Genomic DNA, 25202 nt, shown 5'->3' with positions numbered 1-25202 from the left:
AAGAGTAAATACAAAAAGATTCCACACACACACACACACACACACACACACACACACATAAAACCTACACAAACACACTTTTCTGCTTATCAGTGGCCGGGTCACACACACACCTCTTCATCAGTATATTTCGGTGCAGCTTAATGTCATCTTAGCCCTCACAGATGCTTAATAAGCTCTCATTCCTGTCCTCGTCTCCTCACTCTCTTTCTTTGGTCTTAATCCAATCACAGCGAGTGAGAAAGACAGAAACACGGTGAAAGGCAGAGAGCGCAACAGAGAGGAGAGGAAGACAGAGGAGAGGAGAGGAGAGCAGAGGAGAGGAGAGGAGGGGAGAGGAGAGGAGAGGAGAGCAGAGGAGAGGAGAGGAGAGGAGGGGAGAGGAGAGGAGAGGAGCGGAGAGGAGAGGAGGAAGAAAAAAAAGTGAAAATGAAAGTTTGAAAAAAAAATGGCAACAAATGACTGCTTTATGATTTCTCGACACCAAAATGGAACCGTTCTCTCTGGAGATGAGAGACGTGAACGTTCTTTCTCTTCTCTGGGCACACACACAAGTGGGAGTAGTTCTCACCCTTCCTCTCTCTGTAGACTGTATGTGGGGGTTGATGTGACAGAACTAATTTCTGTCTATTAGGAAACGTAACCCTCTAAACCCGGTGCTACGTAGCTGCACATACTAATGTGGCCACAGACGCAGGGCTGAAGTCGGGGAAGACGGAGAGAAACCACAAGCACGGAGGAAAAGGATAAACATGTCAGAAGGCAGAGCAGAGCAGAGCAGGATGTTGAGGGCAAAAGTCTGCTGGACAGATTGATATCCTTGGCCCGCGCTGGGTCTTAACTGCTCCACGATCTTAGAGTACAGCAAAACCTGCTTTAATAAAGCGGGAGTGATGTGCTCTGCAGACCGATGTGCATCAGTAACTCTGTGTGTGTGTTCTGCGTGGACTTTCAGTCTAAGTGATGGTTTGGAGGCCAACACTTCAATTCTGCTTTCACAACTAAAGTATCATCAACCATCCATGGACGTGGACTCTAATGTGCCAGAGAAACAGCACTCACTCTTATTGGACCCACTCACATTATTCCCTGATAGTAGGAATGAGCAGTACAAACAAACACACACACACACACACGCACACACATAGTTGTTTAGCCACACTTAAAAGCCTCAAAAGAAACAGAGTATTCAGAGCAGGAAAAAAAAAAAGATTTCTCCTCGATTCCGTCCAGAGTACTTTCTGACTCCTCCTCCTGTTTCTCACGGTGCCAGACATCAAATATTTAAATATTGCAATCGTGGCATAAAATCATCAATATTGAGTCAAATTATCGTTAAACTGAAACTGCCTGGATTAGTGATGCACACGCCACCAACTTGATACGATACCGATACTTGTACTGATACTCTGATACAGCGACCTCTTAACGAAGAAAAACCTGAGGACACGTTAGCGATGAACCAGTTTGACAACGCAGTGAGTAGATGAATGGTTTAAGTCACCATTGTTGGTTGATACTAATTCAACCAACACTGCAATCGTTATCTGGTTTATTTAAACATGGTAACAGTTCTTCACAGTTTACTGGAAAGAAGGAGACTGTGTTTTCGATTCAAATCCACTGTTGGTGTAAAAGCTCCGCTCACCTTCTGTACCACGTAGAAACCATGTAGAAAGTCAGAAAAGAAAAGACTTGGTTTGATTTGTAAAAATGGTTCAAGAAAAGAACAGCTTCAATCATACATTATCACAGACCGTCGATATTTTTTTTTTCTATGTTTGTGGCTCATTTGTCAATATTTGTGACCAGCGCACTGATTGGCTGTTAACGATGAGTAAAAAAAAACAAGCACAATCCTGATGAGCAGGCGTCCAACAACTAAACCTAACGGAATTTTTGTTTGTTGTTGATTGGAAGTTATCCAGATTGTATATCCTAAAAAAAGAAATCAGATTTACTGCGTACAAATTATTGTGTTGATACTACAGTATAATATTCATACATTCAGAAACACTTGTTCTCCATAAAGTGTGTCATTATGAAGACTTAGCCGTTCTGGCTGCAGCGTGTTCTTTTAATCTCCATATTCTTTCTCTTCTGTCGATTTCCAAAGTGAGTCCCTTCATCTTCTAAACTTGCCTTTGGCTTTAATCTCCACCCTCACCTGCTGACAGATTAAAGTCAGGGTTTGATCACTTTAATAGAGAGCGTTTCTATCTTCACTGATACAGTCAATCAGCAGCCCGTCCTGTCAGATCTGCAGCACGGTGGTGCAGTGTGCATTAGTGAGTAGGTGTATGTGATCAGGTACCAGCCCTGCTGAGCTGTATGTCCAGTTATCCATGTGTGATTTCAGTTGTGGGTAATTTAAATGTCAAGAGTATATGGTGCATATAATTCCATTTTTCTTCCGGCCGGTGGAGGCGAGCACTTAATAGTAGAGGTGACATTTAGCAAGAGAGCAGAGAAACCTGAGACTCAATCACATAACTGACAAGTGCTTTTACTACAGGAGGGAGGAACACGGATTTAAGAGAGATGGAAAAACTGCTAGATTATTATTAAAGGAAACCGTAGAATAAGACGTGGAGATGGATGTGTTGACTTTTAACACTAAATTAAACCATTTTGTTTTTTGACATAATTCTAACTTTGTCTTAGTCCCAATTTAGTCCAATGAACAATTTTTATTTTAGTCAGGTTTTAGCTCAGAATCAAAGATATTTTGGTTTATGAAATTTATATATGTGTATATGTGTGTGTGTGTACATATATATACTGTATATATGTCTGTGAGTGTGTTTGTGTCAGAGTGAGAGAATGAAAGACATGCATGCTAATGGGACCTAGATGATACCTTTTTTTTTAATCTAGTTTCAATAAGCTCACTTGTTTTAAGAAATGTTTTTTTATTAATTTATTTATTTGTACTTTTGTCTGAAAAGGAAGATCTTTGACTATTACATGGTGGACAAACCATTTTTTGGTTTCCACCGTTTGACAATTGGACTTCATCAGGATGCTGATGAAATCTTAAAGCTAACTTGTGTCCTTGACTATCTGGAAAGGTAGCGTCATCCCTTTACTTGCCTGAGAGTACGTCAAAAAGTTCTCAGATTGAATAAAAAGTGTTTATTTATTTAGATACCACTAGAGATAACGGAGATTTCAGTCTAAAGACTTCTGTAATCAGTTCGTCCATTGAAGAATTCTTTCTGTGTAGAATTTTAAGTCAGAATCTGCTTCTTCGACTCAGCTCAGGAGTCAATTGCATTACTTTATGTAATGTTCTTACATTTTGGAGAAAAAAAACAAACAAACAGATGGCGCCAGATCAAAATATGCTGCAAATCTTGAGTTGTTTTTAACAGGTTTCCATTTGGGTTGGAGTAAAAATGTGATTTTCTTTTGGAATGTGTGTTTTGGGGGTTTTTCGGGGGGGGGTTGCGGGTTGAAAACCTTATTTAAATAAAATGAAGTGCAGCTCAAAGCTTGACAAAGATAAAATAATCAAACATGTCAGAGCCTGAAAGAGGCCATAAAAAATAGAATTTTCCACACAGCTAACGCAGTATAAAAATCCAATACCAAATGTTTTCTACAAAGACATGTACATTTCTAAAATATTACATTTATTCAAAAAGGGAAGAATACGTGCTGACAAATGGAGACAAAGGCGAAGTATCCGTTGTTTTTCCACCTTTGCCTTTTGTAATCAGAGTGTGAGCACTAAATGTGGCAAGTACTGGGAATCCAGCCTTTTGTATTGGTTTATAATGTGTGTCTTAATGTGCATCGAGAGAGAAGCAGAGGAACGTTCTCTTTTCTTAGAGAGAAAGTGTAATACTCTGGAGAGCAGAGTGCCACAACCATAAAAACACATTAGAGGAGGCAGAATGGACCACCATTTACAAAAAATGTCAGCGTATTTCAGAAATTTCGATGCATAATTGAATACATTTGTGCTGCTGCCTTGATCCTGTTGAACATAAATTGCGTTCACGAAAGCAGTGGAAAAATTGTACAGTTCATGACGGTTCAAGAGAAGAAAATATCTACAGATGTTTCCTTCCTCCTCTCTCTGCTGCTGAATTATTTTAACTTGTCCTGCGTACGCCGGAGCCTTAGCTCGCATTATATTCTGAAAGGCAGGCACACAAAGCGATGGAGAGAAGAGGAGAATGTGGAGAGGTGGGCAGATTTTAAATGTGGCACAGGAGGAGATTGATCTGTGGTAGAGAGCATGAATAACTCCATGAGAATAAGGAGGCTTTGTTGAGTGGAGAGTGGATGTAGAGAGACATGCAGAGAGAATGAAGGCACGGGGGGGCGGGGTGGGGGGGTGGACATATCATATGGCCTTGCGTGGTGACGACCAGGGAATTAAATTTTGATCTCTCCATGAGTGATCGTTTGGTTGAGCCTTGTGACTAATCACAGATTTATGACTTCAACAGCAGAGCCTGGCTATTTGTCTATGACACAGGCTTCCTGCAGTAGACAGGCCCAGAAATAGCAGTACACTTGGGTTTTATCTTCTAAATATTACTGTAAATGTGATACATTACACCAGTTTTTTTTCCAATCTTTTTCCAGCCGTGTCGCATATTTTACGGAATTGTTTCAAAAAGTAAATGTAATGCTAGTATAATGTTCTTCTAGTTTCAATTACTTACTGACTCAGTTTTAAACCCTGACCTATTTAGTTGAACACAACCTGCAGGAATTGAAGAAAGAGACGCACATGATTTTCTTCAACAGCTCTGCGCCCCTCTCTCCCCCTCTTTCTCTCTCTCTCTCTCTCTCTCTCTCTCTCTCGGTTTATATAGCCTTCTGCTGCCCCTAGATTATATAAATTATTTTCAATAAATCACTAAACGTTTTCAGGACAATTAAGGGAAATGTATTAATTTCCCTTGGAACATCTGGTGACCTCTCACCACACACGAATGTGTCACAGAATTTGTTTGGAATCATTCCACAACCATCAAGGATGGTAACTTTTCATTATTATAAACAAATGTCGGTTTGAGTCCCATTCCAACCCTTTGATTCTGCATCAAGTTCTACCTATTCATGTTCACGCTCCTTTCAAACAGAGGACTCTTAGAGGATTTCAAGGATTCAAGGAGCAGTTTATTGTAGGAAACATAAACTGCTGCTCAACAGAGTTGTTGAAGATGTTTTTTTCTAGAGTCAAACATTTATGCTTTAACAATTATAATAAAAGATGCCGAATAATCAGGTTTATGATGGGATGTCGAAATGTGTATGGTTACGTTGTGACGGTTCAAGGGGCAAAGGTTAAGGTGAAGGACGAGGAAAGGTGGTAAAAATGAGAAATGTGTTCGCACCAAAGTCTTAAAAAAAGCTATCAGCTCTCCTGATGCTGATGCAGATAACTCCACGACAGATTTATTTTAACAGTAAAACTGCTGCACAGTAAATCTACAATGGACTAGACTTTCAAGACGCACCTGTAGATGCCGCTAAGAATCAGACGATGAATCAGTACCTGTTTGTTAACGGTTCTGTGATGTTTGGTGTTTCGATTTTGATTAAAACAGATCATTGAGATCATTTTTATGTGGTCTGTAGTACATGGTACACAGTGGTATATGGTACACAATGGTACACAGTGGTGTGGTATATGGTACACAGTGGTATATGGTACACAGTGGTATATGGTACACAGTGGTATATGGTACACAGTGGTATATGGTACAGTGTGGTGTGAGCATATGTGTATTCTGTCTTCAAATATAACACCCTGTGGTGTAATCAATTCTTTTCTTTGCAATTTTTTTATTTTAATGCATTCTAATGCAGGAAACTAAAGTAAGACTGCGTCTCTTTTGGAATTTCTTTTTTCTTTTTTGCATCAGCATGCAGGAGTCACTGAGGTCTACTTTACATGCATTTTATGATTGGAGGGTAAACACAAGGTCTTATGCTGATTTCTTTTTAAGTGGCTAAAATATGTTTTAGCTTCTGGCTGACCCACATCTACCTCTGTAATTATACAGAGTGAAGAGATAAAAGCCATATTAAAAAGTCAATTTTAGCCGAGCTCAGCAGGTCACCAGTCCTGAACATATGCACCACCGCAACCAAGACGTGAACATCTGCTTGATTCTTTTATCACAGAATACATTAACTACACGCACAGCTTCAGACGTGGAAAACAGAACAGGTATCTGAGATAATATGAAGATGATTGGAACCACGTGTGGAAACCCAGTGATTGGACCTGAGATTGTTCCACACCATGAGCACTGAAAGGATGAGGAAAATTCCGATTTTGACACATCAATTTGAGTATTAGTGTTTTCATTTGTGTACTCCCTGATGCCGACTACTACAAGGATACCTTTAGATTGGGTTTCGGTAAATATGCGATGTACTGGAAGTTTCTTGTATTTGACACAGAAATTGTTTGACATACAGCGTGTTTGAAAATGCAATGATATATAAAGAATATTAAGGATGACATAAAAATATATTTAAATATTAAAGATAAATAAAAACAGTGCTGAACTGAAAGTGAGCAGAGCTTTTACACATGACATATTCACTGTGTTCTATTACATTAAAACATTTCCTAACTGCTGGCGTTGTTGACCCACTTAAATAAACCACCGTCAGAGGCAATCAGACATATAACATTTAGCAGTAGTGAAAAGCTGTTAGTGACTGAGTCACTGGTTTCTTTGCAATTTGGAAACATGAGTACGAGTATTTGAATAAAGTATCAGGACTGTTACTGGTATTGGTATTGGTATTGGTATCACTGCATCCCTAATTTACAGTTATTGACTGGAAAAGTCGATTGACTGAATTTATAGACATTCACTATACGTAATGCAAAAGTTGTGACTTTGCCATCCCATAATACTGCTCTACATTCACCACTAGCTGAATGCTAACACCACATCGGAGGTTAAACTCTTTAAATTACAGATGCAGATTAAAAACTGTAGGTAAACAAGCCGCTGCTCCAAAGGTCACAGAACCCACTTTAAGGATTACATCCAGGGAGGATAGCTGCCCTCACCCCCGCCCACCCCTCCCCACACATCAACAAGGAAACAAAGGGCACTGGGCAAATTAGCAAATATAATCTCTTCATCACTTATTTATCCTGTTTGTTTCTTGCATGCTGCTCTGAATACAAAGGTCAAAAGGAGACACAACATCCTTTATACTTTTGAGTGGAAGATTTTTTTTTCTAAAAGGCAATAATAAAAACTCTGGAGATTCATGGTTTAGAAACAAATTGGAATAAGCTCACATTCTGAATGATGGATGGCCTCCGAACGGTGTGTTAGCAATCTGAGCGATGACATCTCTCGCTGGTATTAACACATCCGTCCTCCTCGCTGTAGGCCCACGTCTGTGGTCAGAATCTGCAGTTTGGCCTCGGCCGCTTCATCATCTCGGGATGTATCTCTAACAGCAGCGCTGCAGGAGCAAACACAGAGACGCAAACACATGTAAACACTGATCGATGCACCCAACGGAACACTGAGGATCGCACGTGAATGCGAATGCAGCCACGAGTCAGACGGTGAGGAAGGGCGAGGGCTAGGCTCAATGTCACACAGTTGTTATGGGTGGTAAATGGTGTTGGAGCACATGTCTGACATTGGAGACTAGAGGTCGTCGTGATGACGACATGTACGATGACCCACAGGTCGAGTCCTGAGACCGAAACGTCCTTAACGTTGGACCAAACCTGTGTCTCTGAGGGACAGACGGGAGCAGAACAGGAGGCAAATGAAATAGTTTCTCTTCATTGCAGAGGCCAAATTAGACTGATAATTATAGTTGGGGATAATTAAAGGCCTAATTGTGCTTGATAAACAGTTATGAATTGTTTATTGAATTGTTCTCACCAGGCACGGTAGTAATTAGAAGTTTTCTAAACTCATAAACATCTCAGTTGACATTGTCCCTGTCAGTTCTTCTCTTCTCCTCCACTCCCTGCTGTCTCCTCTCATCTACCCTCACCTCCTTTCCTCTCCTCTCCTCTGATCATCACAAATCCAGGCGACAAACTACATTTCGTTTCTTGTGGAGAAGGTGATGAAGTGTTGAAATAAAGGAAGTACCGATTACTTACATTTTAATGTTTCTTTACAAAGTTTAACAGGAAATGTTCCCAAACATAGATAATGTGTAGTGACAGTTCAATTACAGTAACAGTATCTGCCACGTTCATTACATCTTTTATTTCTCCTCCCTGCAGGAGAACCTCTTCTCTAAATATATCCAGGTTCTAAACTTGCTGGGAGAACATTTCACCACCAGTCGTGTTGCTCGTCGGCACTGCCGGTGATTTATTACCCGTGCTGAGTTGTGATGTTTTAAATGTCAGACCGAAGATTTTGGCTAATTAGCGTTAGCGATGATCACATCTTATTAACTTGCAAGATTTGGATCCAATTAAGACCCAACACATTCCTGTGCCGCACATATGAACTGATTCATTAACCTTGAGATTAATGGAGGTGAAGAGGAATCACAACGGCGACGCCGAGTTGGTAAAGTTAAAGTGAGAGAGCAGCCGACGAAGTCCAGACAGACACAGAATGATTACAATCATTAACAACAACAACAGAAAAGAAACACTAAAAGTTAGCCTGTGCTACATTAGTAAACAAAACAACAATGGAGAAATAAAAAAATAGAAACACTAAAAGTTAGCCTGTGCTACGTTAGTAAACAAAACAACAATGGAGAAAGAGAAAAAAATAACATTTTAATATTGCACTCTGGGCCTGTCGTTACTGCTGCTGGGCATAAATAACCCATTTTCCCTCCTTTTAGTTTCTTCTGATGTGATTTTCCACAGGTTTAAGATTAAACTTTAAATAAATCTCTCTCCACACACACTGTGATACATCTACGCTATCAGATTAATCAGGAAATGAATCAAACCGAGGAGACAAAATACCCCCTCCCCTCACTCTCTCTCTTTATTCTTGGCCTCTGTCATTCCTTTCATCCATGAAAATCTAGCCAGTGTAATGTTTAGGTTTTTTATTCTAGATCAATATGCGAAGAGATTGTGAATAATAATAACAATAATAAAAATAATGATAATAAAAAAATAATAACAATAATAGCAGCAGGGGGGGGGGCAGTACCATGCTCAGTACACACCAGTGTAACCTTGTGGGCTAATGGATTTGAACCTGTGACCTTCCATATCCATCAAGCTACCAAGGCCCTTTTTATTATTATTATTATTAAGAACAATAATAATAATATTGTGTTAAATAAATGATAAAAAATGATAATTTTCAAGTTTACAAACTCAAGGAAAAACATGAATTTAAAAGGAATAATTCGTTGAAAGTATTTTTTTATGAATTTGTTTTTTTCTCATCCAATTATTCCCACTAAACCTACTCTCGTTTAATTGAAAACCTGGTTATTATGCCTAACAGGGCTGAATAATCGGATGATCATGTGACTGTGGTTCTGTGTCAAAGCATTACAGCTGTATTCTAAGCTGAACGTCCTGCACAGATCAACTACAAACATCCTAAACAGATGTGACCTAAAAAATTAAAAATGTATCTGAATCATTGACACGCCAAAAAAACAGTCATAATGAATAAGTAAATAATGAGAGAAAAAAAAAACATTCTCGGTTGTCTGTGAACATTCAGACAGGAATCAATGCAAACAACTGCTGCTCATTTAGGTCTGCAGATGTAGCTGCTGCGCTCCTGCAAACAGATTTATGTTGGCAAGGTAAATTGAGGTCTAGATTAATTTAGCGATGCTGTGTGAGGTTGACAGGCTGTGACTGTGCATGCATAAGAAGGTGCAGTGTAGTGTGTGGATGTTTCTGCATAGCAGTTAGTGGAACTTGGGGCATGTAGACAAAAAGCTAGAAAGTTAGAAAAAAAAACATATTATTTGCATGGTGGACAGTTGGTAAGTGCTCGGGTTTTGAAGCAAAAAGGTCAAAGGTTCGAACCCTGGCAGTAATTAATGGTCTGACTGGAGTTTGCATGTTCTCCTTGTACCTAAACACACCTCGTGTGACAACATCATAATCTGTGCCTGACCTGGTGGTTTGCTGCTTTGGTCCTCAAGCCAGCATGTAGCTAACTAGTGAAAGTAAGAAAATACATTCTAAAAGGTTGACATTTTGTAGCATTTGCGAAGGGGTTCTCCAGGCAGAAGGTAATGTTTGGCCTTGGCATAGAAAATTTGGGAACCACAGGACTAGCGAATGGTCCAGGGTAACCCCCCCCTTTCCCCCCCCATAACTGGAACTCTCTAGCGCCCCCTGTAACCCTGAAGAAGAAAAAAAGTGGAGTATAACAGTAGACGTATAAATCAAAAACCTTTGTTCATGTCGTAGTAAACCAAGGTTTTCTGAGGTTGAGGTATATATTTATGGACCGCCTATAAATATACTGTAAACATACAATTTCCTCACAGAGGTGAGAAGTCCTGTCTAACAAATGGACCATGTTAGGTGTTGTTTTGTCTGTGAACCCTCAGTCAGTGCTTGGATCACGTCTCCTCCTGTTTATAATGACGGTGACCTCTGACCTCTCACTGTAGCGCCATAAATTAAAATCGACAGTTCTCCTCTTAGCTCATTTAATACTAGCGGTAGCGAGCCCAACGTACACTGTCAACGCCGGGCCCACGCTGCACCGTCTATATATCACTGTTCAAAACTAATTACCCAGCTAGGTGAGAGGGAAGGGTTACGCAGTACGAAGGCAAATACAGTGCATACAGGAGCAGTATACACACACGGGTTTACATTTACACAGGTATAATGAGCCGACATATCAAACCACAGATATATATATTTTTTCCCACTAACCCTTGAAGGCCGACAAACACGTGCTATTTATTATTTCAATCTCTTAACCCCAGCAGCACTCAGAGCCAGGCTGCGCTGGGTGATGGGATCATTTCCTGGTCTTGACTTAATCCTTAGAGTCGGATCAATAGAGCACACACAACACACCCACAGCTGATACACACACACACAAATACACGAAAACAGGATCAAGGGATCAATGAATATTAGTTACCTGTCAGTTGATTAAAGCTTGGTAAGGGTTCTGTCAGCCGTGTGGTCCCTCAGCTCTCCCTCATTCCACACCCGCCGAGACTACCAGAGATGGAGGGGACATTAGTGAATGTGTAAAAGGGAACGTGTGCATTTGTGGCCGGGCGAGGACAGGAAGTGTCCGTTTTTTGTTTTTTTTTTCTCGTACCTGTGTTGCTGTCAGCTTTTTCGTTTGCCTCTCACCTCTGTTCCTGTGCGTTGCCATTTACTGTGGCAAATTGGGGCCAACAGTCTCTGTCACAGGACGACCCGGAGGGCCCCGAACAGAAACGAGAGTGAGGCAGGGATGGGGGGGGGGGAGGGGGACGGCTGGGCAGGCATGTAGAGCAAGATCCTGAAAAGAAATAAGATAGCGAGTTAAGGGAGTGTTAAAAAAAAAATCATTCAAAAATTCAAAAACCCAGAAGAGAGCCAGAGAGAGAATCAGGGGGGAGGAGGGGGAGTCAGAGATTGAGAGCAGGAGAAAAGTGAAGCAGTGAAGGAGAGAAAGAAGTGACAACCACAAATTAAATTCCCATCATGTCAGTGTAGAACACAATTCAATAGTGTTTATTGGCAGCCCCTAGCCTGAGGGAAATTACATTCTGAAGCAGAGCAGGGCATGAATGCACACACACACACACACACAGCAGGACACACACACACAGACATATGCACGAGCACACCGAGCTACAAAACACTGTACTTGTCCTCAAACCCCAAAAGCCCTCAGGCTGATTCAAGCGTGCAGACAAGGGGTTAATCCCCGGAGGTCCGTACGCCATTTGTGTCGTGAAAACTCAGAGCAGCCATCTGGGACATTAGTCAGAACTACCGTGCATGTTTGAAACCCAAATTATCCACGTGCTGTACAGCGAAATCATACACATGCAAATCACAAGCTAGCACGTTATATAACAACCTGTAGCAGTAAAACACGCTGACGTACAACGGCTGAAATGTTCCCCGGTGGGTTTGGACCACAGCTTCAAAAACCAGCGGCAGACGATCATTTTGGCTCCGACCGTTTTTAGACTGAGGCAAAAAGTATTAACGAAACTCCATCAAAGTGATGCAGTAAGATGTTATTTAAGTACCACCTCTTAAAATACTTGACTCTCCAAGTACTACCATTCACACCGACATTAAAATACAGTGATCTGTGATCGATGAAGACGATTTATTACCGATGAGGTTATTGGTCTGTTTGTCAGCCGTAGACGTACTGTTTAAGGAGGTAGCAGTAAAACTGGAACTTATTTTCAATTTTTAAAAAAAGCCTCAGTCTCAGCAGCGCGGCCCCCGTTGATAAAATCCTCCCTTTCTGAGAGTTCCAGTTCGGAGCCAAGGCTGCATTTTTTAAGCTTTTTTTTAAAAATCTTTTTAAAATCCAATATTTTTGACAATGCATATGGAATAAATAAAATTCTCTTCCTAAAGAAGTACGCCTGTGGTACATGTACTTTAGTTTGAGAACCGCTACTTTAAAGCCTTGACTGTGGTTTAAAAATTACATTTTTTAATAGAAGAAAAAAGGGGAAAACATTTGTTTTATATTAAGTTCTGAAAAAGGAAATTTCTCTCTAAAGGAAACTTGTGTCGTCACATCATAAGTAGAGCAACATGTGACCTCATTTACAAACTAACTCTTTGTTCATGTTTTATATAGGGAACCATTTCTGGGGACTGGAGAGTTACATCCATTTATTACATACAATCTATAATTAGTTGACATTGACATAAACAACTGTTTTACAGTTGTAAAGAATACAGTGAATGTGTATGTGGTTAAATACAAACACAGATATATGTTATAGATTTTTTGTTTTTTATCTGATTGTTGAACACATTTTAATATATTTATGTCCGTATCAGAAAAGCTACAGCACAAAACTGATGCAGAACGTCCAACAATGTTGAGAGCCTTTGATGGTATATTATTTGCTATGCAAAGCTCAAAGTGACTGTATTTCTATCATCAGAGCAATTGATAGAAATGAGCAATTTTGAGCAATTTTCACTATGAACAGTTGCGCTCAAATCCATTCCAGCTCGCAGAGTTTTCAACTGCCAGGTCAGTCGGTTACTTTCAGAAATGACCTGAATATTTACAGGGGATTTTAGTAAATAATTCACTTGTTTGTGTTTGATTGTTTTTAAAATATATATATGTTCATATGTATGCAAAAATTTTAATTCCTGACTCTGACATTATCGGTATTGTGATACTGACACAGATTAATGTGCTGTTATTGAATGATTTGTCAAATGTACATAATTTCTCTCAGCCAAAAGCCACAAGAATGAGATTAGAGCTTCTTTTTTGCCCTTCTGTCTGTGAGCTGATATTTCCTCTTAAACAGCAGTCAGACTCAGACTGTCTGCCATTACGGTACAAACCCAGGTTTCTATTACACTGGTCGTTTCAAATATGTCCCCGGGCTCAGACTGCTACGAGCATTGATTGTCAGTCTCTTTGTCCGACCTCCAGAAACATCCGCGGAGGCAGCACAGTTTAATGGGAAGCCATTTAACAGTTTTATACAGAGCACATGTAGAAGCCGTTACTGCTGATGTCTGTGGGACGCAGGTTCACTCCAAATGGACAACAATCGCTAAATGACTTACAGGCTGCCATTTTCTGACCCCCAAACAAAGTCACACACACACACACAATGGTTTTCAGTCTTTGTGAGCACTTCATATAGACAACTGAACTCTACCTAACTAAGGGGTTCTGCAACCTGTGGCTCCCGAGCCACGTCTTTAGCCTCGTCGCGACAGCTCCCTGAGAGACTGAATATGATGTTGGTGAATGAACCACATAATCTGACTGTGCAAACAATCATGGCTGACCAGGGTTATAGTACATATATGAGCGCATGTACACATACAATGACACAACTATTTTTTTAGCAAAACAACAGACGGGTGTGGCCATTTTTACCTGTACCTATTTTTGTGGCTTAAATATTGAATACTGTTGTGTAACTAATGATAGCCTGCATGTATATGTGTAATACACTACTACTACTACTACTACTACTACTACTACTACTACTACTACTACTACTACTACTGCCATCATTGGAGTGATCTACATGTGTTTGTGGCTCTGGGTAAATTTTTGCTGTTTCCTTATTTTCATTTTAACAAAACGTTCATACCACCCTTTCTTCCTCCCCCTCCTCTCCACCCCCCCTCCCCTCCAGGAGCATTCAGATGGGACTCTTGGCTGCTCATTGGAGGATTTGAAATCTCTGTTCTACTGCGAGCTGTGTGACAAGCAGTATCTACGACACCAGGAGTTTGACAACCACATTAACTCCTACGACCACGCACACAAACAGGTACAGTACACAGTACAGCGCGATGAGCCTGTTACACAACCACGCACACCACTGTACCACGAAACATTCAATTACAATCTGAATTTTCTTCCTGTTGAATTGAGTTTGGTCTGCTGTGACACAGTTTTTCTTGGGAGAACGCATTGAATTTATTTTGACTAGATTCCACCCACAGGATTTTATTCTAGAAAGTATAATCATCCTCTTTTATAAAACTGTGCACGCTCACGTACTGGATACACATGCACATCCACCAAGGCACAGAATAAGGAGAAGAAGCTCATCTGCCGGCACATCCACCCTCGTGCCGTTTAGGGAGAAATATATCTTCCTGAATAACATGAACGTAGGCAGCAGCATTTTGTCCCTACAGTTTGACAGTTCTAATGAAGCCTACGGCCAATGAGAACTGGGATTTAGCCCGGCGTTACTTTACTCATCTCCGCCGGTATTTATTTTGTTTATTGGCAAATATCTGGCGATACGATATGTATATACAGCGGCAATGATACAATACATTGCAATATGCTGTGATGATATATTGCATTTTAAACCACAACAGATGGATGTATATTTGTAATGAATAGAGAAGAAATAAAAGCAAAATAAAATGAACCAATGCCATGAATATTTGCCTGCTAATTGTTGATAAAGAAAATAAACACAGTGCTGTACAATATCGATACAGTATTGTGAAATGCAATATCGTGATATTTCAGTGTATCTATATTTTCTTATACCCCTAAGTTATTCCATGATACACATTCATAGAGGTGAGCAGTTCATTGCCATAGAAGAAAATACAATAAATACACACACACACACACATATATATATATAAATATATATATATATATATATGACTAAAATGGCGCTACATAAGAAAACCAACTGTCAGCAAGAAATTCCAGGTATAACCCATGGAAGGATCTTTTAATATTTAACCATATTTTACTGCAAACCAAACACAAATGCACACCTTAATTTATGGATGTCAGCACAAATCCCTCTCATTAATCTGTGAGTTATAAATATATCAAGTTACACTAATAAATTCCCACGACTGCCCATGGATGATAAATGAAAAATCCAGTCTGTGTGAGTTAGAGCCAGATCGACGACACGTTAGAGTCCGCCTCACAGGCGCTCGCCGCGGGATCTGATGAAGTTTCACGTTGGGTATTATTGACTTTAATTTCATTTTTCATATTAAAGAACAGTGAACCTGTGGTCGTCTAAAAAAAAAACTTTGGGAATGTGATCTGAAGTGGGAACCACTGCTTTAGGCAAAGGTTTAATTGTCTTGAGAAGGCAAAAGACGATGAAATGGTAAGGTGTGCTAACCTCCAGCTTCTAAAACTGTGAGACCAGTAAAAACATACAGTTGTACAAAACTAAAGCAGTAGACGAGAAAGAACGCAGCGAGGAGCGGATTTTTTCACATTATATTCCACCTTCATTCGTGACTAATAGTGGAGAGTTCTGCTGATTATCCTGCGGCTATATGTTGTCATGCCAAAACACATACAGCTGTACGCTCGCCCATGAACACACGCTCGTCCTCAAACAGAGTGAAACCCTCATCCAGGGCTAAGCCGCTTCCTACTTACAGACGCCTACTCCCTGCAACATGAAATAAACATTAAGTAAGACTGTCCCTGCTCTGTCATTGTTGTTTTGAAAATGAATCGAGGCGACTGCAGGCCAATGTTAATGCTTTGTTTTAGCCAGAGGCAGGCACATGAAACGAGCTGCATGAGGCACTGAGCTGACAGGAGCCAGTGGCACTGTGGGGACACACCACACACACACACACACACACACTCACACACACGTATACAGGCATTCATGCACACTCGTGCCTACCGTGCAGACAACAGATGAAATTCTAGCTGAAGACAGCTTCCCTGCAGGAGTATTGGCTTTGGGGAATGGAAGCTGAATACATTTGTCCTGTCTCCTTTCCTCGTCATTGATTCAGGAATAAACATGTCTGAAGCCGGCGCTTCATCAGCATTTACTGCTGATTACTGAAAATTGCTCATTACGACGAAATTACGTTCCCTTTTAAATAAAGGAGCAATCAACTATGACTCATTCATAGTTGCCTCAGCCTGATGACTCCTTCACACATCTAACAGAATATTGATCAGAGCTCCTCAGACACTCGGCTTCGTAGCACATCGTTTGACACGCGTGTCGGAGAGCACAGAAATATGTCATCCCGCAGTGAGATTATTTGAAGACGCCAGGATTGGCATCAAAAGAGAAATATTTCTGCCCGTGCACTTACTGAAAATAGCTTAGTGTGTGATGTAAATCCTTTGGGCTCTGGATATTCCTGCAGGTCGGACCTGTTGTGTTTAGAGTCAGAAAACTGGAAAATGCAAATGAGTGAAAAATTGCTTTTGTTCTGAGTGATGGCTGCAGATGTGGGTGACCCAGTTGGAGAATGTGTAAAAGATGGATTGCTTTTTTTTTTTTTTTTGGCAGTTGTTGGTAAAAAATTAAATGGCCATTGTTGAGAAAATATCAATGGTTTAAAACACAGCATATGATGTGGTGTCTACACTTCAGCACCAAAGACTTTCTACACTGGAGTCTGACTCTGGTCACTTTTAAAAAAACAACGTCAACAACCAAGCAAAACAACAACAACAACAACAACAACAACAACAACAACAACAACAACAACAACAACAAGACAGCTTTTCTCCTGAGCTCTGACATTACTGAATTACTTTTTGCTGTTTTTCCCATCAATCCCTGTAATTTTTATTTATGCATGAAGACCATGAATATTTCTCATCCGAGTCGCCGGTCTAACCACACCCCTACAACACCACCTCTGCAAAAATACACTTTTTCTTTCCTCCTGTGTGATCACACTCTTCACCTACACTTTGGGACATATGTTCAAGCCCACAGATGCTGCTCCATCAGCACGTCGTTAATGCTGCCTCCGACGAGCTGACAGCGGGATGTTAAGCAGTGAGTGATAATGTAAAAAGACACTCGCCTGTGTAGGACTCAGCAGAGATTAACCTGACAACTGTCAGCTCCTGCCGGAGATCTGGGTGTGAAAAAGAGTGAGCGTATAAATAAATCCAATGTCTGAGAGGCTAATCTGATGTGTTCGTGATTCACTGTGTGGGTGGATGGCAGCATAACCTAATCTCCTACTGGATAGTTCACAAATGTAGAGAATAAACAATCAAGTCTGAATTTTGTTGGCTACAGGTGGGCGGAGTTAATGTGTGCTAGAAAACAAAGAGACGAAAAAAAAAGAAACGACTATGGAAAATGGAAAATATGCTGCATGGTATTGCACATTCTGGCATCCTTTCCAAACTCTAGAGTTTTTCCTTAGATTTGAGACAGAGGCAGACACACAGAGAGACAGAAAATAACACACTGAGATACACACACCTGCCAAGCCTGGATAAAGGAGGGATTAAAGTGTGTCAGAAAAGGAAACCAGAGAGTGAGAGGCATGAATCACCATTTCCCTCTGAGGACTTATGCACCTATAGACACATCTTCTCACATAAATACACAGTCACACACACACACACGACAGCAGCAGACGATGGCGCTAAATGGGTTTTTTTTTTCTGCTCTGTGATGGAGGTGAAAACCCAACATTTGTTCAGTAAGAAATCACACAGTGAATTGCGGCTCTTTGTCAACTTGTCCCCGGGACTCGTCTCTGGAATAAGACCAGAGGGATGAAGCATCTTCAGGAAACCCAACAGAGCAATAGCCAATATCTACACTGCTAAGGACACAATGACCTGGATGATGAAGAACCTCCACGCACGTTCTGTCACAGTGTGTTTTCTCTGCTTTTGTCTACGTGCACGACAAAAATGCACACGGCGGACCGTCAAAATTGTTTTTTTTTGACTGAACTCCTCGGCCTTCATTTTGACTCTCATGGTTATTTTGCCAGTGATCAATGACGGAGCCTTTGCGTGTAATGATGTGTAACTGCAGCGTTAGTAAATCACCTTCTTTTCTTCGCTCCGGCAACAAAGCAGATGTCTCTGCATCAGAGGCTGTGACTCTGAGCTGTTGTGATAAGACTGAGGAGAGAGGGGTAATAAGAAACGGTGTTAATTCAACGGACTCGGAGAAGGCATCATCATCATTAGATCATTAAATCATCTTCACTGCCTCAGTCAGCCGCTATTCAACAGTTGGGCCGTGTTTGCGCTGGAGCTGCACGGTGGAGGAAAACGGCTTCTTCACAAGTTGAATGAAATTAATTGGACGTGAGCTTTGAAGGAGAACATCTGCAGATGCTGATGATGTGTGTGATTTGAAAGACAGCTGCCTCCAGAGAGAAATGGGTGACTAATCTCTCTCCCTCTCTCTCCCTCTGCTCCCCTGTGCCCCACTTTCACATCTCCCTCTCCTCCTCGCTCCCCCCTTCTTTTCATATACCCTCTCTGTTCCAACATGGTTGCCCTTTCATTTCCATTTCCCGCAGAGGCTTAAGGACCTCAAGCAAAGGGAGTTCGCTCGGAACGTAGCCTCGAAATCATGGAAAGACCAACGCAAACAGGAGAAAGCTGTGAGACGCCTGCACCAACTTGCACAGCTGCAACAGGAGAGTCAGCGGTAAGTGATTGAGTTCGTGCACGTCTTCTCGTGTGTGTGTGTGTGCAATGAGTCCAGGGGCTGTAGTCCAGAGAGGTAACGGTGTGTCACATCCAGTCAACATTTCCCAAATTTGATGGATGCATCCACAGATGTGAGAGCACTCAGTTGGCCTACATGGGCCACAGGTGAAGTGAATGAAACAAAATTCATTCTCGCTAAGACTCTGAGAGTAGATTATTTTTAGGTGCAGCAAATTGAGTTCAGGGTAGAATGACTAGAGTGAGAAGAGAAAAAAAAGAGTAAATAAAATGAATGAAGTCTGCGACAAAATAAGTCATGACTCAGGGTTTGCAAAAACTGTTGACTGTAAATAAATAAAAGACATGATGAATTTATTTATAGGAAGAAAAAAAACATAACGATAAATCCATTAATGACCTGATGCTTCATACACCTCTAACACAACCCAGAACCCAACAAACATCTACTTAAGTCAAAAGTATTATTAGATAGATTTGATAAAACGGTATCTGTTTACAGGTAAATAAAATACCTAAAAGACAATGGAATATGAACAAACTTAAATGATTCCTAATCCATTCATATGATATAAACTAGATTGGATCTTGAGGCCTTAGTCTCTGATAATCCTTCTAGATTAGCAGCAGAGACATTTCTGTCAGTGATAGTCACTCCTTGTCCAAACCCACTGACGTCCTCTCTCTCCATATGTATAAATTATAAAAGCGATTGGACTTCGACCCCTGGCTCTGTGTGTTTTAGTCAAAGTGAATTAAAGTCAACTAAATCTGCCTTTTCACCTGTTGTTGCAGAGACTCTGTGAAGAAACACGGACTGAGAAGTTCAGTCAGGGCTGTTTCCCGGCAACAGAAGAGAGGCGTAAACCAAAGAGACCACAGCCCCAACGACAGGCCTGAACCTTCAAACCACACCCAGAGACTGTGTCCTTCACAAACCAGAGTAGACACTCTCAACTACCAGCCACGAGATCAGTGCAAAATGCCATCGGCCAATCCAGACTCCTACCCAGTCATGGATTCCAATTCCTGCCCCCATGCAGTGAAGTCTCCATCCCGCACAGACTTACTCACCCAGTTGCCTCCTTCTGGACAGGGGAGAGTGGGTGGCAGACTGGGGGTCTCCTTCTGCTTTTCACGTAGAGAACCCAGGCTGGAGCCATCTGCTTCTGTCTTCTCAGACCTTGAGGAGGAAGAGAAGGAAAAGAGGGAGCAAATGAAGGAAAGAATCAGGGAAATAATGGCAGATATTGACAGGGAAAACGGGACAGTGGAGGAAAGTCAAAACACCAGAGGTGAGAACTGTAAGTCTGGTCCGACTGGTTTTGGAGGGAGCGAAATAACGTCAGTAACAGGAGGGACAGTGAGAGAGGAGGAGGTGACTGAAAAGACAGACAATTTAAAAGGACACAGTCACCATTCATTACTATCACCCTTACACACTCAGCAGACCTTATGGGACAGAGCACAAGCGGAGCCAAAAATGGACACAGAAGAGACAGATAGTGAGATGGAGATACAATCGGAAACAGAGGTGAGCAGTAAGGACACTCAGCACCTGTCCTGGAGATACAATCGGAAACAGAGGTGAGTAAGGACACTCAGCACCTGTCTGTGCTGGGGAAGGATGGCTCCTCCCAACTGAGGTGGCCGGTCAGTTCACTTAAGTTCACCAAATGTCAACCCCACATTTCCTACAGCTGCAACCCAGTCCACCTGAACCTCCCAAGACCAGAGCAGTTGTCAGCTGATCAACAGGGGGCACTACAGAATTATTCCTGTGCACTCCCAGATAAATCAAACCCACACATGACTGAGATTTCCCCATCAGACTCTCACACCTGTTTACAAGGACAGACAAGACATGACGTAAAAGCACTGGAACAGAAAATAGCCGGGCAGAATTTCAAGACAGAGCAGCATATCGACGTGAGGACGAAAGCACACCTGTTCCCCCAAAAATCCCCTCCATCATCAGAAACAAGACTAGAACAAGGTGGATGCGATCTAATTATGGAGAACTCTGTGAGCATAGCCTCCCATCCTTTTGACCCTGTCAATAGTGACAGCTCTGACACAAACTCCCAGAATCCTCTGGAAGGCAGATTAGGGGTTGTGAAGGGGATCAGAGAAAGAGCCATCACAGCCCTGAGCTGTAAATTAGAGTCTGTCACCCAGTCCTGCACACAGGGAACATACATTAGCCCGACCAGGTGTGAGTGTAGGAGTGAGACAACGTGCGAGTGTGCCTGCACCCCACCGCCAAAGATGGGTGTCTCGAAAGTGTCACGCAGAAAGAGGAGAGCTGGCACAAAGAAATACAAGCAGGGAAAGAAGAAGAGGAAGGAGGAAGATAAATCTTCTAAGGAGAGCCAATCAAAAAGGTGCAAAATGAGGAGTGTTGTTTCCTCAGTCTCCAACGTCAAAGACGGCAGTGGGAGCACTGGGAGCTGGGACCAGAAAAGGAGGCAGAGGGAAACCTGGGAGACTGGGATGAGGTGGAGTGTGCAGAGACCAGGAAGCAGTTCTCTTCAGGGGAGACCAGAGGCTGAGCCAGCATCTTATTCTGCCAGGGCGAGGCGGCCTCATGGGAGCCACAACGCTGATTCAGACTCACACCCAGACATAGAGAAATTCACCGCGAGACACTCAACAGACAGAGACACAGAGGGGGAGGGAAGACAAGACGGGATTCCAGAGAGTTTTCCCTGGCGATCACACTTCTCCTTACACTCCCTATCACAAGGATGCAACACAAAGCTGTTTTGGGAAAGGGGTCATTATAGCAATCCCGGGAGTTTCATGGACAGCCGTTACGCTGACAATAGCTGTTGTAACAGTCCAGTGAGAAACAGAACATACCTCCACAAAGACAGGGAATTCCTTAAAGGCAGGAAAAGATGTTCACAAGAATATGATGTGTGGGAGGAGAGGACCAGGAAAATGGTAGGGTATTCCGATGGCAGAGACAGATGCTTCATAGATACAGGACAGTGGGAGTGGATGAGAGGAAACGGCATCAAAGGGAGCAAGGTTGACAGATCAAGGACTGGGTGGAGGTCGAGGAACAGAGAGGTGAAGAGGGATCCCGTGGTCAGGGTTAGCTTAAGTCCTGACAGCTGGGGGAGAAGAAGCAGACACCTTAGCACGGAAGACACAGACTGGGACAGATGCAGTGTGGACAGATGGACATGGGGCAGCAGTGACAGCTGGGAGGACAGGAGGGCACATAGGTCCACGTCCGACTCCCGAACCTGGGCTGACAGTAGAGATGGTGTGGGCTGTGTGTGGAGATGCCCGAGCACCAGGCACCCAAGCTCAAGACACTTTTCCAGCCCTGAGTGGTGGACAAGCCGGCAGACGTACAGCCCACTGAGGGAGACCACCGCGAGAGGCAGCAGATGCCACAGTCCCCGCTCCTGCAGCCCCTGCAGCAGCACCAGTATTTCTGAGCTAAGCTGGGAGTGGAGCAGGAGCAGCACCTGCTCTGGAGCTGCCCCTGATCGGCAGCCGATTAACTCTTACAGAGGGTCTGTGGGACCACCGGAACTGTCAACTGAACCAGAGCAGGAAGCAAAGAAGCAACATTCCTCATCTTCACCACAACTGACATCCGGTTCCTTGTCCCATTCCTCCTCACTCTCATCATGTGATGCCTCTGCAGTTTTAGGTTCACGCATCTGTGACGCAAACCCTTTACGTCAACAAGAAAAGGTCAATTCCCAGTCTGACCACACGGCCACACCCACAGCCTCTGACATTACCAGCAGCCAGGGTAGCACTTCTTCAGCATTATTTCCGAATAAGACCTTACCACAGAAACAAGATCGGATGTTACTTCTCCCTATAATTGGAAAATTGCCTGCAATTCAGAGAAAGAGGAAAAAATGGCTGCTAGAAAAAAGTCAGGACAAAGAAGGAGATGAGGAGAAGGAATCTAAGGGAGTTGGAGTGGACCCAGGAGAAGTCATCAACAGACCGAAACATTCTCTGGACGTGGCCCAGTCGGGCTCCATCAGCCTGCCAAATCCCTGCCCGACACAGATTAGGACTGATGACAAACTGACAGGTGCAGACACGGCACTGCCAATCAGCTTCTCTGCTGAGGAGCTGGACAAATATCGCCTCCTGCAGGAACGGGCCAGAGAGCACATGCAGAAAGTCCTGGAGCAAACGCAGGAGAGCGCCGACCCACACGCAGGGACAAACTGCTCACAAACCGCACACACCGGGGAACACTACACAGCTGCATCTGTAACCCTGCATAACCATTCCCTGCCTCAAAGCCAGTCAGTCCCCACAGACGCAATACCTGCACAAGCACAGCGTACCCACCAGGGCGGCCTCCCGCTCCCACACATGCCACCACAGGAGAGTTTTACTCAGCCAATGGGTGTTCATAACCTACCCCGGCTTCCATCCTCCCCACTCCAACACTTTTTGGTACAGCACACAGGCCTGTCCATGCCTCCTCTGTCGTCATCACCACCTTCTACCTCACCCACCTCTCCCGCCCTCCACCCACACCCCATTCCTATGCTGCACTCTTCCTTCCCTCATCACCTTCACCTCTCTCCCTTCTCCATCACCTCCTTGCTGCCCTCCATCCTGCTGTCTCATCAGCACATCTCTCTCCTCCCTCAGTCTGCTGCTTTCCATGCCGCACCACTCGCTCCCCTCTCCCCTGTGGCACTGCAACCCCTGAACCCGCAGCCTTTCTTGGAGAGACTCTGGCCAGTGAGGTTTCAACAGAAGGCGCTATGATCTTCTGTCAGCGACTGCTGTGTTTATGGAACTCTGCAGCAACACAGAGCTGTCACGGAGGAAAAAGAGAGACCCAGGAACAATTTTAAGTTTTGAAGGAAATAGCAAGGAATATATCAGTGTTTTTTGCAGGTATCGTGTCCAAGTCTTTCACACATGTGCTTTCAGGCAAAAGCGTGAATGGTTTTGAAATGAGAGTTTGTTTCTCTGTTTAGCATCCACTGTGATGCACACAGTGAAAAACAGACTTTGATCCTTTGCTTTTTGCATCATTCCTCATTCAGACACAGAATGAAAGGGAGAAAAAGTGCACCTGCGATTCAAAGACGAGCTGGGTCGGTGTCAGCTTTTCTCTTCCCTTCTGAACCACAGAAGACCAGCTGTTATTTGAAGTGTCATCAATGAAGGGAAACAGGGGGGAGGGGGCAGGAGAAGGTGACACCAATCACCTTTTATCAATTCAAAGAATTCATCTCACATGTGAAGACCTGCTTCATCTACATCATGTAAATAAACTGACGGCGAGGCTAAAAACACAGGATAAACAATAAAATAAAAGGGCAAACCTGACACTTAGCATTCAGATGAATATACAGTGCAACACTCAGCAGAGTCAATGATACAAACTGTACAAAAGCGTTTCGTAATCACTGGTGACATGAGATCCTTCTGTTTTTCATGTACTGTAGCAGTAAACCAATCTCAGTTGTTGAGACAGCAGAATGAATGAACCTGATCTGTATCATAGAACCTTGGTTGAAAATAAATGGCTTTTTTTTATTATTTTGCATCTCTGTGAATTGTGGTGAATTTGCAACATGTTGCAACAGCACCCGCATGAATAATCAATACTTCACGGTTAACCAGCTCTCGAAGTCAGCCCCAGAATTCCTTGGAGTCTTTATAATATCATAGAACACTGGTTCCAAGCCCTTCACTCTTATGATCCGTCAGCGTGATGCAATGTGAATGCACGACCCTGGAGAAATGTAAGACGAGAACCAGGAGCATGAAAGCAACCATGGGATGAGATGTCAGAGCAGCAGAGGAGAAGAGGTTTGAAGTTAATAATGGAGAAAGAAACGGAGGGACAGTGTTTTAAGAATGGCATGTTTGTTCAGAGGGGGAAACTGTTGGTTTTTACAGGGGCTAAATTTAGTTATCATAAAAGTGAAGTCAAGGGATTAGCTATAGTAGCTATAAATAATTAGCTTAGTAATGAACTTTGACCTCTTCCACTTTTGAATATTATTAAAATAGCAGTTGGATGCCAAAAACTTTTATATATTTTATTTCTTCAAACAATTCAGTAAAGGAAGGGATGGTAAAGAAGAATATACTGGAAGAATACTG

The 25202-nt window shown here is 42.5% G+C and overlaps 1 protein-coding gene across 1 annotated transcript in view; it reads left to right on the top strand.

Moving 5' to 3' along the window:
• The window catches only part of znf804b (zinc finger protein 804B), a 35876-nt gene extending 11653 nt beyond the window's left edge, over positions 1–24223 (top strand). Inside the window, 4 exon segments of the mRNA XM_025061759.1 lie at positions 14305–14442; positions 18935–19065; positions 19881–20644; positions 20647–24223. Coding sequence (XP_024917527.1) covers positions 14305–14442; positions 18935–19065; positions 19881–20644; positions 20647–23849 — 4236 coding nt within the window. The 3' untranslated portion in view covers positions 23850–24223.
• Positions 24224–25202: the final 979 nt, after the last annotated feature.

Source organism: Cynoglossus semilaevis, chromosome 13 (genome assembly GCF_000523025.1).
Source record: "Cynoglossus semilaevis isolate Cse_v1.0 chromosome 13, Cse_v1.0, whole genome shotgun sequence".
Lineage (NCBI taxonomy): Eukaryota > Metazoa > Chordata > Actinopteri > Pleuronectiformes > Cynoglossidae > Cynoglossus > Cynoglossus semilaevis.
The sequence above is the reverse complement of the archived record's forward strand: the minus strand, read 5'-3'. Positions and strand labels throughout refer to the sequence as shown.